The sequence below is a fragment of the Mustela nigripes genome, chromosome 6, assembly GCF_022355385.1.
Source record: "Mustela nigripes isolate SB6536 chromosome 6, MUSNIG.SB6536, whole genome shotgun sequence".
Classification (NCBI taxonomy): Eukaryota; Metazoa; Chordata; class Mammalia; order Carnivora; family Mustelidae; genus Mustela; species Mustela nigripes.
In genome coordinates this window covers 24030878-24046703 of record NC_081562.1, presented here as the reverse complement: position 1 = coordinate 24046703, position 15826 = coordinate 24030878, and the positions used below count along the sequence as shown (strand labels likewise).

At 35.9% G+C, this 15826-nt stretch overlaps 1 protein-coding gene across 1 annotated transcript in view; it reads left to right on the top strand.

The window, feature by feature from the left end:
• CFAP54 (cilia and flagella associated protein 54) overlaps positions 1–15826 on the top strand; it is a 302579-nt gene that overhangs the window by 102840 nt on the left and 183913 nt on the right. The window contains exons 23-26 of the mRNA XM_059402309.1: positions 84–220; positions 4062–4209; positions 6891–7046; positions 11238–11360. Of these exons, the coding sequence (XP_059258292.1) occupies positions 84–220; positions 4062–4209; positions 6891–7046; positions 11238–11360 (564 nt within the window). The remainder of the gene's footprint in view (positions 1–83; positions 221–4061; positions 4210–6890; positions 7047–11237; positions 11361–15826) is intronic.

The window sequence follows — 15826 nt, the reverse complement described above, 5'->3', positions numbered from 1 at the left end:
AGCGGATTTTATCAGAATTCCTGTTTAAAAGATACATTTCACAGATAAAAATATCACATAAGATAATGTACTTTTTGTTGTAGGTTGCCTATCAGGTTGGTAACTATGAGTTGGCTAAGAAGGCTTTCTCACCAGTTTGGGATTATTTTGTGGCTTCACCACATCACGATGAACAATCTGTTATTTGTTTAAGCAATATAATGACTATCACACAGAGAAGGTAATTAGAAATATTCTTTTAAAATATTAATTTGCTTAGTGAAAATATGGATATTGGGTGTGAAGCCTAGAATTAATTTTCAGTTTCATATTAAGATAGTCAATGTGGGGGCGCCTGGGTGGCTCAGTGGGTTAAGCCTCTGCCTTTGGCTGAGGTCATGATCTTGGGGTCCTGGGATTGAGCCCCACATTAGGCTCTCTGCCCAGTGGGGAGCCTGCCTCCCTCTCTCTCTCTGTCTGCCTCTCTATCTACTTGTGATCTCTCTCTCTGTCAACTAAATAAATAAGATCTTAAAAAAAAAAAAAAGATAGTCAATGTAAAACTATTTCTAATAAGTGTTTTAATAAGTATCTGCATTCTAAGTTCTTGAGTCCTTGTTAGAAACTTCTTTGCTAGAGTCAGAAAAAGCACAGGAGGCATATAGATGCATTCTGAATTTAGAGTAATGAAGGCTATGGGAAAGAAAATACACAAATACCTTTGGGGGCTTTTTTTTTTAAAAAAAAAAAACAAGAACAGTCTGGTTGGGGTTAAAGTTATAGTCTCATGGGTGGACTATTAGGATAAGACAGTTTTTCCTTTGCTTGAAGAGGCTCCCAGGATTAGAGCATCAGCAACTGCAGACAGGCTGCTAGGAGTCGTATAAAACCACAGGTCATCCTTTGCTTTATAGCCATTTTTCCTTTAAAAAACAAAGTTTAAGAGCAGTCCCAGAAGTGAGCATTAGTGTGATTTCAGGCTTTTTCAACAAGTTCAAAAAAGGACAATCTCCTTCACCTGCTTGTTAATGTCTTTAATAAGAAAATAAAATTCTTTATTCCTCAGTCAAAGATAATGACCTTAAATGCACATTCTGGTTGAGGCAAGGCTTTCATAATGCTTATTCACATAAAGGTATAATTCCATTCAATTAAACAAATGTAGACTTAGCATTTACCATGTACAAGGATGCTGGTGCTATGCAGGATGCATTTGAGAGGCATTTCAGGAGAGGAAGAGACAGAGGTTGGAAGGTTTATGCAACATGGGGACAGGGGAGTGGAGGTAGTGAAGTTGACTGGGATTGTCATTGTTACCTGACAGGCAGGCAGGCCTATGACATGTACTAGGGGAAAGGGTGAGGTGAGGGACAAGTTTTTGGAAGAGATAATGAATTAGATAGGAAATATTTTGCAGTTAGTTTTCCAGCAGGATGCCTTTGTGGATATGAGGTGCCTAGTAGGTGGTTGAATATTTGGTGCTGACACTTAGGAGAGAGGTCAAGGCTAGACAGAGATTGAGAAATTGTCCTTGAGGTCGACGTTGAAATTTTGGCAAGTGCTATCTCCCAAGGAAGAACTATTTAGCAGAAAAGGTAGAAGCTGGAATTGAACTCTGGATATTGCTTATATTTAAGAGGCTGAAGCAGGAGATAGAACCAAGGAAGGGCTGAGAATGTTTTATGCTGGTCTGAGCCCATGAATAACCAATGTTGTATCTGAACTAGCCCTTGTGGTTCTTATTATGATTGCAAGACATCTTTCAGAAATAACCATCTGGAAATTTTGAAAAAAAAAAAAAAAAGATGTATTATTTATGGGATCTGGAAATTATACAATACACTTGGGGCCCCACAGCAGGTCATAGGTAAAGAGAGAGAGCCAGCATGGGCCTGGGGTTCTGATTTTATTGAGGTAAAGTGTGGGTGCTTAGGATTTCATGGGCTCACTCTTTGTTGTTGAATTTATTAAATAAAAGTGATAATTTAAAGCAAGGGAAGAGAAAAAAACACACATACACACAAATGGCCCCAATGTTCATTTATTGAAATCAATTAAGATTTTTTTAAACAGAGGAGCCTCAATGGGGGAAGTGGCCTGGCTCTTTATCTAGTTGTGTGGCTGGCAGTGTATTTATTAGAGAAATCTGTCTCTGAAGTGGATGTTTTGGCAATCAAAGCTTAAGTCAGACTTGCATCACAGGAAAGGAAGGAAGGGAGAAAGAAAGAAAGGAAGGAAAGAAGGGAGAAAGAAAGATGGAGGGAGAGAGGAAGGAAGAAAGAAAGAGGAAGGGAGGGAGGGAGGAAGGAGGAAAGCCCAAGTCTCATAACTTACTCTACAAAAAGGAGTAGTTCAGGAAGTGAAAGCCTGGAAAAGTGCATTGCCAAGGGAAGTGGGAGTATCACCCAGGAGGGACTGGTCAGCAGTATTAAATGCCATTGCAAGGTCAGGCAGGGGAGTTGCTCAATAAGAGATGCTACAGAGAGGTTGGGTAGGATAAAAACTAAGAGGAAACCTTTAGAATTGACAATTAGGAGGCCATTGATGAGTTTAAGAGAGCTATTTTGGTGGTGTGATGGGCTAGAAACCTTCTGCAATTGGTAAGAAATAAGTGAAAATAGAGAATTGGAATAAGCTAAGATCACTCATGTGAAGTTTGGTGGCAAAGAAGAAGAGGATGGCAGAACACTGAGGGGGAAGGCAGGTTTAAGGAAAGCATATTTGAGGATGGAGACTGTGAAGAAGGAGAAACTGAAGGTATAAGCACATTCCCACAATTATGACACTATGGTGGTAGAGCCTGGAGGATATAGAAATACACAGGGTGGAGAGTAGGGGGTGTAGGACGTTTACTCAGGAATGTGAACAAAGAGACATCAAGGATAAACGGAAGTGTTGCTGAGGAGGACTAATGACTAAGTTGATATCCCATAACATGAATTTGTAGTAGAACCCAGTTCTTCTGGATAAGTCCACATTTGACTCATCTTTATATCCCAGGGCCTAGAATAGTGTTTTCTACATAGGAGGTGCTTGGCAAATGCTAGTGTGAATGAAAAAGAAAGATCAAATGAGATTAAGTAAGTGAATAAGCGATTGTTGTAGAAGGGATAGAAAAAGCAGTCAATGACATCTGTGCAAGGTCAGGCAAACTGATTATGGCTTAAAATAAGGGGTGCAGAATCTGAAGTGGGAGAGAGGTCACTATTGAAATGGCTGACCAGCGTGTGAGCTCTGTAGAGAAGGAAATGGAGCCACCAGGAAGCAACAGCCTGGACATTGTGTACGTCCGGGTACCAATTATCATGTGGACCAAGAGAGAGTTCATTATGAGTTGTAGGAGTGGGAGGACTAACATTCTTCTAGCAAGTGTAATTTCAGCGTTTAACACAGTGGTGAAATGGATCATGATCAAGTGTGAATTACTGATGTCAGATCCTTTCCCGTTTTTTGAGATAGAGGGTGGACCTGATGCTTAGAAGGGAAAGTTCGTCACCAAGTAATGTTGAGAACAAGGAAGGGAGGAGTATTGGAAACCAAGAAGGAAGGCTGCATATTTCACAGTTTTGCCAATAATTGGCACTGTTGACTACAATTTAGAAAGATAATTAAAGATATAAGACTCTGCCTCTCTCCTTTCCTCCCTTCTTGCCTCTTTCTTTTTCCTTTTCTCCTTACCCGGGGTGGATTTTGCTATAAGTGACCCTTATTTTCCAAAAGTTTATTAATTGAAATATTGGGCCTATTTCCCCAAGCTTCTGAGTATCTATAGCGATTTCATTATGTTGATAGAAAAGAAGTTTGTGTATTAGAGCCAGAAAGTTTTACTTCACCAGTAGTTATTTTTATGGATCTGTGACACAATATGTCAGCAGCTTAATTATCTTAGTTGTTAACTTGTTGTTAAGTATAGTTTTTAATTTTAATTTAAAGAGCTGTGTGAGAGAAATTGTTCCACAAATTTTTGCTGTTATTTTGGGATCACTGTGTAGATACTAAGAACAAATCAACCTAAAAAGGTGTGTTTATATGTTAAATCATTTTGTATTTATACTTGTAACATAATTTACTTCCTTTTGCAGATTACATTCAGATCTTTTGGCAGAGACTTCTTCAATCCTCTTATACCTTTTTCTTAGAAATATTTTTGTAACAAGTGACATTAAAATTAAAGAAGAAAATCTTTTCTGTGATAGTATTAAAGGCAATGAGCTTTTCCCCTCTCAACAAGTAAGTGATTTTAAAATGACCAAAAATGTGCTGATTTCTCTTTATTTGTTTATTGATATTTCAAGTTCATGTTATTTTGGGATTTCATACCCTGATTTGTGAATGGACTGAGAGGTCATTTTATGATTGTGCAGGTTTGTCTGATATTTCATATAGGTTTCATAGGACCAAGTTCATATATATTTTTCTTCTTTTCAGTTTATCTTTTGTGTCTCTACAAAATAGTATAAATTTCAAATACTAAAAAAGATATAAAGTACAAAGTAAAATCCATTATAATCCTATTGCTTCTAAAAATGATATGATTTTGTTCCCTCTGTTTTGTTTTATATCTCTGATTTTTAAAAATATGCATAGGAAAATTATTGTTATTATTATTTTACAAGATGACATCACAATCTACTTTCTATTCCACAATTTGCCTTTTTAACCTTTTTTATAATTTATCTTGAACATATTTTCATGCAGATACTTATCAACTTACCAGGTTTTTTTAAGGTCTTAGTTTATTAATCGTCTCATGAAAAATCTGCACGATCACCACAAATAAAGTCACTACAGAATCTTTACTCCTGTTGTCCACTCTCCATCTCATTTCTTGCCAGCACCAACACTGGCTTTGGCAGTCCCCTTGACCGCCTTCATTCTGTTCTTGCGTTCCTTTCCCTGTTTTCTTGAGGTCCTTTCCTGATCACACAGGCCATGTCCTGCAGGGCTATGATTGGGTTCATTTTTCTTTGCCAGTTGTCTCGCCACCACCCACTTGGGTTCTGAAACCAAATACAAAATGACATCTGGTATGTTCTTGTCCATTTTGGCTAGTTTTTTCCGAATTTCTGCCTCAGGTACTGTTGCCTTTCTGGGATGAAGAACATCAGTGAGCATTCGTTTTCATACCAAATTGTTCTTAACTCTAACATTGTGTTACTGTATAGCGGCAGGAATGTAACCTATCTCTTACTGATGGATTCTCAGGGTGGTTATAAACATTGCTGTCTGTACATCTGAAACTTTCTAACTTTAACATCTTGCTTTTAAAAACAGTCCTTCACTTTTGTTTTCATTCTAGATTGAACATCACTCTTCTTTCTCCCTCTTCCTCTTTCCTTCTTTATTAACTTTAAACACAGAGACTTTCCCCAGGTGTTTGCTTTTCACAGTTGCATTTTCCTATCCATGCATTTATTTATTTAATAACCAAACAAATAAACCAACCAATAAATTGTTATGGGAGACTGTGACAATGCCCGTGGATACAAAAATGAAAAAAAAAAAAAAAGAAAGACATGACCTTTTGTCTTTTTTGATACAAAAATGATACTATTATTTGTGTCAAATAATGATAATTTGATAATAATGATACTATTATTAGTATCAAAAATGATACTAATATTTTGATACCTTTTGATACACAAAAATGAAAATAAAAAAAAGACATGACCTTTAGTCTTACAGAGCCTAAGCACTCATAACCATCATTCTGTTCCTACTACGTTGCATTCAGTCTGTACATAAAGACAGTCTTTAAGTACTTCAGTGAATTCCAGAATGCCGGACTACCATCCTACTAAAAATTTACTTTATGGAAATTTCTGGTTGCCACTCATAAGTTTTCTCTGTATATAGTTTTGTATGTATATATAGAAAAATAGGGGCACCTGAGTGGCTCAGTAGGTTGAGCATCTGACTCTTGATTTCGGCTCAGGTCATGATCTTAGGGTCCTGGGATGGAGCCCTGTATGTTGGGCTTCACACTCAGTGGGGAGTCTGCTGCTTTCTCTCTCCCTCTGCCTCTCCCTCCATTTGCATGCTTGCTCTTCCCCCACCCTCCTCAAAAAAGTAAATAAATCTTTCAAAATAAAAGACAAGAAACATAGTAAAATCTTCCCTCAGGAAAGGGAAAGGAAAAGTTAGGATCATTTAATCACAAAAGCATTTACTCATAAAAGCCCAACTTTCTATTTTACTACCATTTTTATTTAAGTAGCAAAAGTATAATAGAAGATTAGTTTGGTCTACTGAAAATTCATCATTTTTTTTTCACAAACCCAGTAAGAAAATGGGACCTTTTTTTAAAAAGTGGGGATAATATTACAGAGACATAATATTTTAATTATTATTTGTTATAACATTTATGTTTTGAAAAAACTATTTTTTTCTAACATTAAAATATAGCCAAGTTTTTATTTTACCAATTAAAAAAGATTGGTTCTTTCTTCATTACTAGTAGCATTTTTATTATTTTACAAAATATTCTGAAATTTAACTCTAAGGTTGTCTTACCCATATATAGCATTGTTGGGGAGTTAGAATTATTCTTGAATTTAGATCTTGATTTAAAATCAACATTTTAAAAAAAGATTTTATTTGTTTATTTGACAGAGATCATAAGTAGACAGAAAGGCAGGCAAAGAGAGAGAGAGAGACAGAGGAGGAAGCAGGCTCTCCACCAGCAGAGAGTCCGATGCAGGGCTCGATTCTAGAACCCCAGGATCATGACCTGAGCTGAAGGCAGAGGCTTTAACCCACTGAGCCACCCAGGTGCCCCTAAAATCAACATTTTAACATACCAACAGGTTGTTAAGCCACAGGATCATATTTCCTACCCTTTATTTTCCTTAGAGACATATTAGTGAAGCACTTGATGTTCATTTTGAGTAACAATATCTGTTTCCTTACAGATTTCTAGACTAATTGAATGTGAGAGAGTATTAGTGGCATTGGAACTTAGCAACTACCTCAATGATTCCAGTTATACCCTTCAAGCTGTGACTCAGTGTTATGGCCTTCTTGCGCCTATAATCTACCACAATATTGTTTTGGTACCTGTCATACAGGTAAGCATATTTATACCCCTAGATAAGGGTATTTTTTACAAAGGCAATTCAACAAAGCATTTTGGAAAAGAAAAAGCAGTGTATCTTTTGTAATGTATGAGTAGGTCAAAGACAGGTGTTATGAAATTTCATGAGTTAACTGAAAAACAATTTAATAATCTAAATTATGTTTGAGCAAACATAAATAAAGACTAAAATGTATTTCTCTGAAAACATTCAGCCCCATAGTTGTCCATGTTTAAACATTAGCAATCTGCTTTTTAAAGTCATTTCAGTTTTTATAATTGCGTAATGTTCAAAACAGCAATACTCATTCAAAAACATATTGTTAAAGCCATTATCATGTGGGGAAAAATTGGTGGATGACATATGAAAATATATTTGGTTTCTTGGTGATGGAGGAGTTGAAAATTTACAGGAAAAGAGTAGGTGAGAGCTGGCTAAAGGGATTATATTAGTTGTCTCTTCTTTCTAACAAATCACTGTAAATTTAGTGGCTTACAACAATACCCATATACTATCTCATAGTTTCTATGGGACAGGAGGCTGGATATGGCTTCACTGGGTCTTCTGCTCAGGGTCTCATGAGGCTGAGCTCAAGGTGCTGGCCAGAGCTGTGATTTTACTCAAGGCTCTGGCACCTCTTCCAAGCTCACTGGTTGTTGAGAGAATTCATTTCCTTGTGCTAGTGTGAAAGGGGGTCCTTAGTTCCTAAAGGCTCACCATCAATTCCCTCCCACGTGGTCTTCTCCATAACATGACAGTCTGCTTCCTCAAGACCAGCAGGAGAGCCTAGTCTAATATGCATGAGAAGTCTGACATAATGTAAGGTATTCATGGGAGTGATGATCCTCTCATAGTCACAGGTCCTACCCATGCATAAGGAGAAGGGCTTATACAGGGCTTGTACACCAGGGGGCGGAATCTTGTAGACTGTTTTAGAATTCTGCCTACTACAGGGAAATCATGAGAGAAGTAAGGTTTCGCTGCTGATACTTTTAGAAAGTTTTTATCGTCATCATTGTTGTCATCTTTATCATCATTGTCATCAACCCAGATTTTGAGAACCAAGAAAATGCGACTGAACTCATGTACAGCATTAAAATTTTTAATTCACCATTGAGAAAACTAACGAGGGGGGCTTACGTACTTTAACAAATATTTGCTTTGGAGTGGTTATACTAGAGCATATACGTGCCTCCTTCTCCCATATTCCCCACATTTAGGAGTTCAGTTGCTTAGGAGATCTGCCTCCAGAATCCAAAACCTAGATTCATGGTTGGCAGCTTTCCATGTCATTTGTAGATGGATTGTAGAGCAGCATTCTCAAATGTAGAAGATGCTTCCTTCAGAACCGAAAGGCATTTACCTGGCATTGTCCTTTCTTCTTGGAGGTGAGAAATGCCAGATGTCAGACTTAGTTTGGATGGGGTTTCTTGGCACGGCCCAAATAGTTCATTTATCTGCAGCTTCCTGAATCTTCACAGGGTTTATTTCTATCCTCTGGAGGGCATGTATCTTACCAAGGTCTTTAATGTACTGGCCATTTCTTGCTCTTTGGTTTCAATTAACATGTTATTGTTGTAATCATTCAGTGTTTTGTTTTGAGAAATGCCCAGAGAGTTCAGGTCCTTTTATAAAATATGTCAGAGGCTGGGAGAATTTTCATGGCCCTGGAGCAAGTTGCTAAGTATATACTTTTGTCTTCCCAGTATGAAGGGGAACTTCTTCTGGTACTTCTTCCTAGTAGTATAGAAAAGATAACATTAGCCATAGCAATGCATAGCTTTTAATGTCCTCTTATAAGGATACCACATTGGGACCAGCAACTGCAAATGGTGCTTAATTGGTCAAGTTCAGGATAATCTACTGTCATCTTCTGGCATCCCACTGACTTAGGGTGCCTTTAGCTACACCTCAGAGAATGGATTATAAGTATGAGGAAAAGCCGTGAGAAAGAAGTTTCTAATTAAATTGTATTGTTTGGAATAGGAAAAGTGAGTGGAACAAGATTTTAGAAATAGGCCTTAATATGGATGAGAATATACTATTTGACAGAATTGGCATTCCAATTCAGTATGAAGATACTGGATATTTTTATAAAATGATGGTGAAACCCCTGGATATTCATCTGAAAGAAAATAGAGTTTGACACTTATATTGTACATATATAAAAAGTCCAGATGTCCTAAAAACTTAAGGGGAAAAAAATCACAGAAGATTACATGTGCAATCCAGGGTTGTGGGAATCCTTTTTAACTTAGAAATAACAAGAAAAATAAGAAATATTGACTATATTTATGGCAGCCTTGTGTGACAACAGGGACCATAACAAAGATAGCATAAAATTTATGGATTTAGAACAAATACCTAACAAGGTTATTTATATATATTACTGACAAGGATAAATATATATAACAAAAAGTCTTACAAATTGGCAGTAACTTAATAAAAAAAGGGCCACAGAACATAAATAGGCAGTTTATAGGAGAGCAAATCTAAGCGGCCAAGAACCATGAAAACATGCTCAAACTTTGAATATCCTTAGAAATGAACATTAAGTGAACAATGTAATATTGCTGAAAGAATTGAAAAGATCTGTAACTCCTCTTGCTGGTGAGGATGTGGGGCAAAGGAATTCTCATTCATTGATGGGACACATTTGAATTGTTTTAGGCTTTGAATTTTGATAAAGTATTCTTAATTTTAATTAAACTAAATCTAATTTTAATTAAAATTAAAAACAAATATACTTGACACAGCAATCCCTCTATTAGAAATTTATCCCATAGAATAAAATCACCAGTTAGTAAAATGCCTAGCTCCACCCCTTGGTTCCCAGATTCATGTGTTCTACCTGCTGGGGAAACGACACCACATAATTGTTATTGATTTAGAGTGTTTACTTTGACCTTGAGGATGGTGCTTCATCCTCAGTAGGTATCATCTCAAATCTGGTGCTGAAGTTGCCACTCATATTGGTGACTGAGCATGTACAAAGATGTTTCTTATGGCCTTTTTTGTGGTGACAAAAAAAAGCTGGAGACAGAGGGAAGATGCTGTGGCAGGAGGATGACCAGTACCTACACCAGATGGTAAAACGTCAGTTGTAAAAGTGTATGCAACATAGAGGGTCTGGAAATGGCTGAATTAATGATGGTTGTTTCACACTAAATCATAATATGCAACCACTGGAAATAATGAACTTGAACTATACCTGTAGACTTGGAGGGAATTTTCATGAGACACGATTAAAGGAGAAATGCACAGTTCAAACAAGTGCTTATGAATTACATTTTGTGACATAACATTAACTCTCCCTCTATGTATGTTTATGTACTTATATGTATATATATATGATTATATGAATCTGGAGAAAACTACAAAGCTACTAGGTTGCTAACATGATTTGGGGATATGCTGTAGTGGGGTGGGGGTATGTGATGATGCAAGGAATTAAAGAGGCATTGCAGATACTCATAGGTGTACAGTAACAATAGTAAGAATGCTAGAATAGTGACTTGAAGCAACTAGTGTGCTCACAGAAGACCAATATCCATATGTTAATTTGTCTTTTGATAATCTGGATGATTAATAAATTGATGCAATCTCAGCCCTACTTTTTTGACAGTAATGTTCCTCAGAACAGAGCAAAGTACTGAAAGGTAAACTTAATTATCTAGCTCTTCATGAAATTCGGGATCACATAGTATAAGGCAAGGAGACTAAGAAGTAAACACCAATATTTATGGGATATGGGATATGGATACTTGATTTTAATTTTGAAGGCAACTATTAGTTCAAGTAACTGGTATCACTGTATATTCAATATGGTACATCCTTCTCTAAATGGTTTTTTAAGATCCTCCTAAGCCTGGATGTGCCTTTAGTGTCTTGAATATATAATATTTGCCTATATTTTTTATGACACTTGTCAAAATTTGCTCTTTTGTAATTTTTGTATACTTATTTTATCCTCTATACTAGTTTTCAAGTTACTTTAAAGGACTTATCTGAAATGGAATATATTAATTTTATCTCAGTACATTCTTTTATACGTAAGAAATTTATTGACAATTATTAATGATAATAGTATTTAATGATTTAAAAATTGCTTGATTTGAATAGAACATTTCATAATGAGTGAGAGTAATATTTTTCAACAGAAACTATTGTACTTCTATTTTTTAGATCTTGATAAAGTGTGTAGTGGCTTTGCAAGGAGTACCAAATATCGTCCATTCAAAGAAACATATTGCAACTTTTGAAAGTGTACAGCACATGATAGCTTGTTGTATCTTCTATATAACAAAGGTATTTATCTCATTCTTTGTCTAGTGTCATAAAATTTAGGAATAGCAATTACTTAGAATGTTAAGTTACTTTTATTACATAGAATACTTTTTTTTTTAATTTTTATTTTTATTTGTTTGACAGATTACAAGTAGGCAGAGAGGCAGGCAGATAGAGAGAGAGGAGGAAGCTCAGCAGGGAGCCCGATGCAGGGCTCAATCCCAGGACCCCGGGACCATGACCTGAGCCGAAGGCAGCGGCTTTAACCCACTGAGCTACCCAGGTGCCCCTACATAGAATACTTTTAAAAATAGTACCCACAAAACATTTTAGGTTAAGAGTTGTCTGTGTGGCTCAGTTGGTAAAGCCTGGTGGTGTATCTTAGGCCAGGGGAAGGATTGGGAAAGAGTGCATTTTATGGAACCTCATTCATCTTGGAAATAAGAACAAACCAAGAGACCAGAGGCCTGGTAAGCTCATTTATCCTCATTGCTAGGTTCCAAGACCCTCATTTTCTGTTTCTTCAAAGGCTTTATTTGACTGAATCCAGTGAATTTCCTCAAAGAAGGGCTATATCAGCTTGCCTGTTTTATATGGTCCTCACAGGACCTTTGTGATTTGGTAGGGGATTGGAAGAATACTGCATGGGTGGGCTGATTTGATCCATCACTTTATTTGGGACTTAAGTTTGTTTCAGTGAAGGTCTGGAAACAGAGAGGCCTTTACCTTCTATCTTAGCAAAAAAGTCATGATTTGCTGGGTGTTTATGGCCTGACATCAGGAGCAGAAAATCATATTCTTTCCATTGCTCACTGGTTTCTCACTGCTGGAGACACATCTTTAATTTTGTTTGTGCAAATATGGAGGGAGGGTAGCCATTTGCAGGAAGAAAAAAAAAAAAACTTAATTAAGAGGACTCAGAACTCCAAGGGTCAGGCCAAACACCAGAATAACTGTGTTTTTACTCTCACTTTGTTGGAAAAGACCAGAGGTAACTTGAAGAAAAAAAGGCAAAAGAAAACTTTCAAAGTGGTCTGATGAAATTAAATGATCAAAACAAAACAGAAGATCTTATGTAACTGAAGAAAAGTTATTTGATTTTTGATTAAAAAAATTAAACAGATAAAGATTGTAGTTAATGGTATTTCTTCAGTCAAATCTGGAAGCTCAAGAAATACCAGACAGCATAGAGTGGAATTACCTAGAGATAAATTCAGAAGGCAGATCCAAAAGTACTAACACAAAACAAAAAGAGTTCTGGAGGTACGAAATTAAAAAAAATGGAGAATAGTCTCCCTAAGTCCTAGGCCAGATTAATTTAAGGACTCATGTATTGACACTTGGTGGTGTGATTCTTGGAGTCCAAGCTTAAAGAAAAATCTCAAAGTTTTAAGAACAAAGTACAGGTTATTTGCAATGGAAAGAGAATCCATTAGCTTTAAACTTTTTATCAGCAACAGTAGAAGCTAAAATACCGGAGCAACATTTGTAGAATCCTGAGGGGAGAAGACCGAGGTCCAAAAACTAATAACCAGGAAAGATATCACTCCTTTGTCAGGGCAAAATAAACATTTTCAGGAGTGCAGGCATCTAAAAAGTATTCTGCCCATGTACTTATCTGAGGAAAACACTTGAGGAAGTACTCTATCAAATGACAATTGGTTCAGGAGAGAAATCCCAAGGTAGGGAAAGACAAAAAGGAGAGGAATAATGGGAGCCATGAATCTTGCAATATACGTACTATTAAAATTAAATAGGTAATAACGATGTGATATGGGTTTTGTAATATAAATGCTAAGTAGGAATTCTTGAAATAGAAGAGTTATCTTTGAAAGAAAAACTTATTAATAACTAGAACTAAAACTTTTATCTTGTTTGGGGTCAGGGAGGGGACACCAGGTGGAGATTCGTGGTGCATGGTTGTGTGTTTAAAAAAATATATATATAGTATAAAAAATACATATAATGTAAAATTATTATTTTATTTAAAAATGACTCAGGAACATGTAGCTAAGTGCAAAACTTTAAAGCGCAGTAGGACTTCTAAATTGACAGGAAGAAAAAAATGAAGAGAGGAATGTGACAAATACTGGTTGAAAATAAATGGATAGAGGTTCTGGGGAAATACAAACACAAATAAAGGAGGAATAGCAATTTTTATATGCGAAAAAAGCAGGAGTCAGAATCCCAAACATGAATCAGGACAAAGAGGCATTGTATAATTTTGTTCAAAATTGTTTTGTCTTATTACCTTTCTCTGCTTCTGGAAGATATCTGGTCACTTTCTGTTTTAGGACAGTGTCACTGTTAAGTATTAAAGATCAAGTCTGAATTAAAATTCCTAATTTTTTACAATAACAAATTAAAAAAGGAAAATTACAATTAGATTAAGTGAAAAATGCTTTAGGGGCATTTGATAACACTTAGCAACTTTTCCTAAAAAGATTATATGTAAGTTAGGAAAGGAGGGAGTCTATTGAACAATGATAAAGACATTAACCAAAATTTTACAGCAAATACACTAAATGCCCATTTTCTGAAACCATTTCCTTAAAAATCAGGTATAGGAGATTCTGACTCTTGATAGTGTGAATTATTATTTGTAGAGATTCTGTCTTATGTAATAGATAAGAATATGAAATAATTTTACAATATTAAAAAAGTATAATTCATCTGTAATTGTACAGGTTTCAAAAACTCATGAGAATCCAGTAAAAAGAATTACTAGAATTAAAAAAAGAATTTTTTTTAATGTGTGAAATGCTTACAAACTGATTTTTTTAATAGTAACAGTAGCCAGTTAGAAATGGAGAGAGGAAAATACACTGCTAATAATATACAATATTTTAAGATACATACCATATGATTTCAGTCATATGTGGAATTTAAGAAACAAAACTCATGAATATAGGGAAAGGAATTAAAAAGGGAGAGGGCGGCAAAGCATTAGAGACTGTTAACCATAAAGAACAAACTGAACGTTTGCTGGAGGGGAGGTGGGCAGGGGGTTGGGTGAAATAGGTGATAGGCATTAGGGAGGAACTTAACTTAAAAAGCAAAAAACAAAAAACTAAAAACAAAAAAATGAAGGCACTTGAGATGAGCACTGGATATTGTATGTAAGTGGTGAATCATTACATTCTATGCTTGAAATTAATACTACACTGTATATTAACTAACTGGAATTTAAATAAAAACTTAGAGAAAAAATATACAGCATTTTAAACCTAACAAAGTGTTAAAAGACCTGAATCAAACAATGGAAACCTTACTGAAGGGCACAAAATAAAATCTGAACATATGGCAGGCCATTCCAAGTTCCTGAGTGGGGAGACTTACTGTCATAGAAATAGAAATCCTTCCAAAAATAGTATTTAAATGTAATACGGTTCTAATCAGAATCCCAATGGGGTTTCTCTGAAACTGATTAGAATAATTTTAAAAGTTCTCAATAGATACTAAAATTTATTATAAGGCCACTTCAATAAAAAATGGTGTTAACACACTAATAGGCAAATAGTTCAGAGGAAGAGTCCAGGAATAGCCAGCCAACCCAGGTCTACAGAAGAACTTAATAAATGATAAAAGTGGCATTTGGAGTTATTGGGAAAATCTTTTAAAATATTTTATTTATTGGGCGCCTGGGTGGCTCAGTGGGTTAAAGCCTCTGGCTTCGGCTCAGGTCATGATCTCAGGGTCCTGGGATTGAGTCCCGCATCGGCTCTCTGCTCAGCAGGGAGCCTGCTTCCTCCTCTCTCTCTCTCTGCCTGCATCTCTGCCTACTGTGATCTCTGTCTGTCAAATAAATAAATAAAATCTTAAAAAAATATATTTTATTTATTAAGAGGTGCTGGTATCATTGACTATTCATCTGTAAATAAATGAAGCCAGAGCCTCCTACCATAAACAAAATAAAGACAGATGGATATTTGTATGGCTTTGAAGTCAGAGGAGACCTTTCTCAATAGGGCATAAAATTCAAAAGGTACACAGAAAAAGATAGATAAACAGACTACATGATAATTAAAAAAAGATTTTTTATGACAAGACACTGTATTAACAGGCTTAAATGCAAATCTTAAAAAATATTTGGCAGATAAGATTATTAACATTACCTCGGGGCGCAATCAATGAGAAAATATGAAATAATCTTACAGTTAAGGAAAAGAAGAATCAGATTTATTTTTAATTACAAAGGATATGTTTCAATCACCTTAAAAAGTGGAGTAGTGAACAGGTACCAGGTGATGAATGGCCATCTCATGAGGTCAGGGAGGAGCCATTCAAGGGTTTTAATCCTGGAAGCAACATAATTAAATTTGCATTTTAACAAAAAGAAATTATTATGGGCAACAACAGCTAATAGAGTGGGATAAGACCTGAGATAAGGAATGAGTTAGAAGGAGAGGGATGATAAAGTGAACTATGGCAGTCCTCTCTTTACTGTTGTTCTGCGTCCTGCGGTTTCAGTTACCTGCAGTCAACTG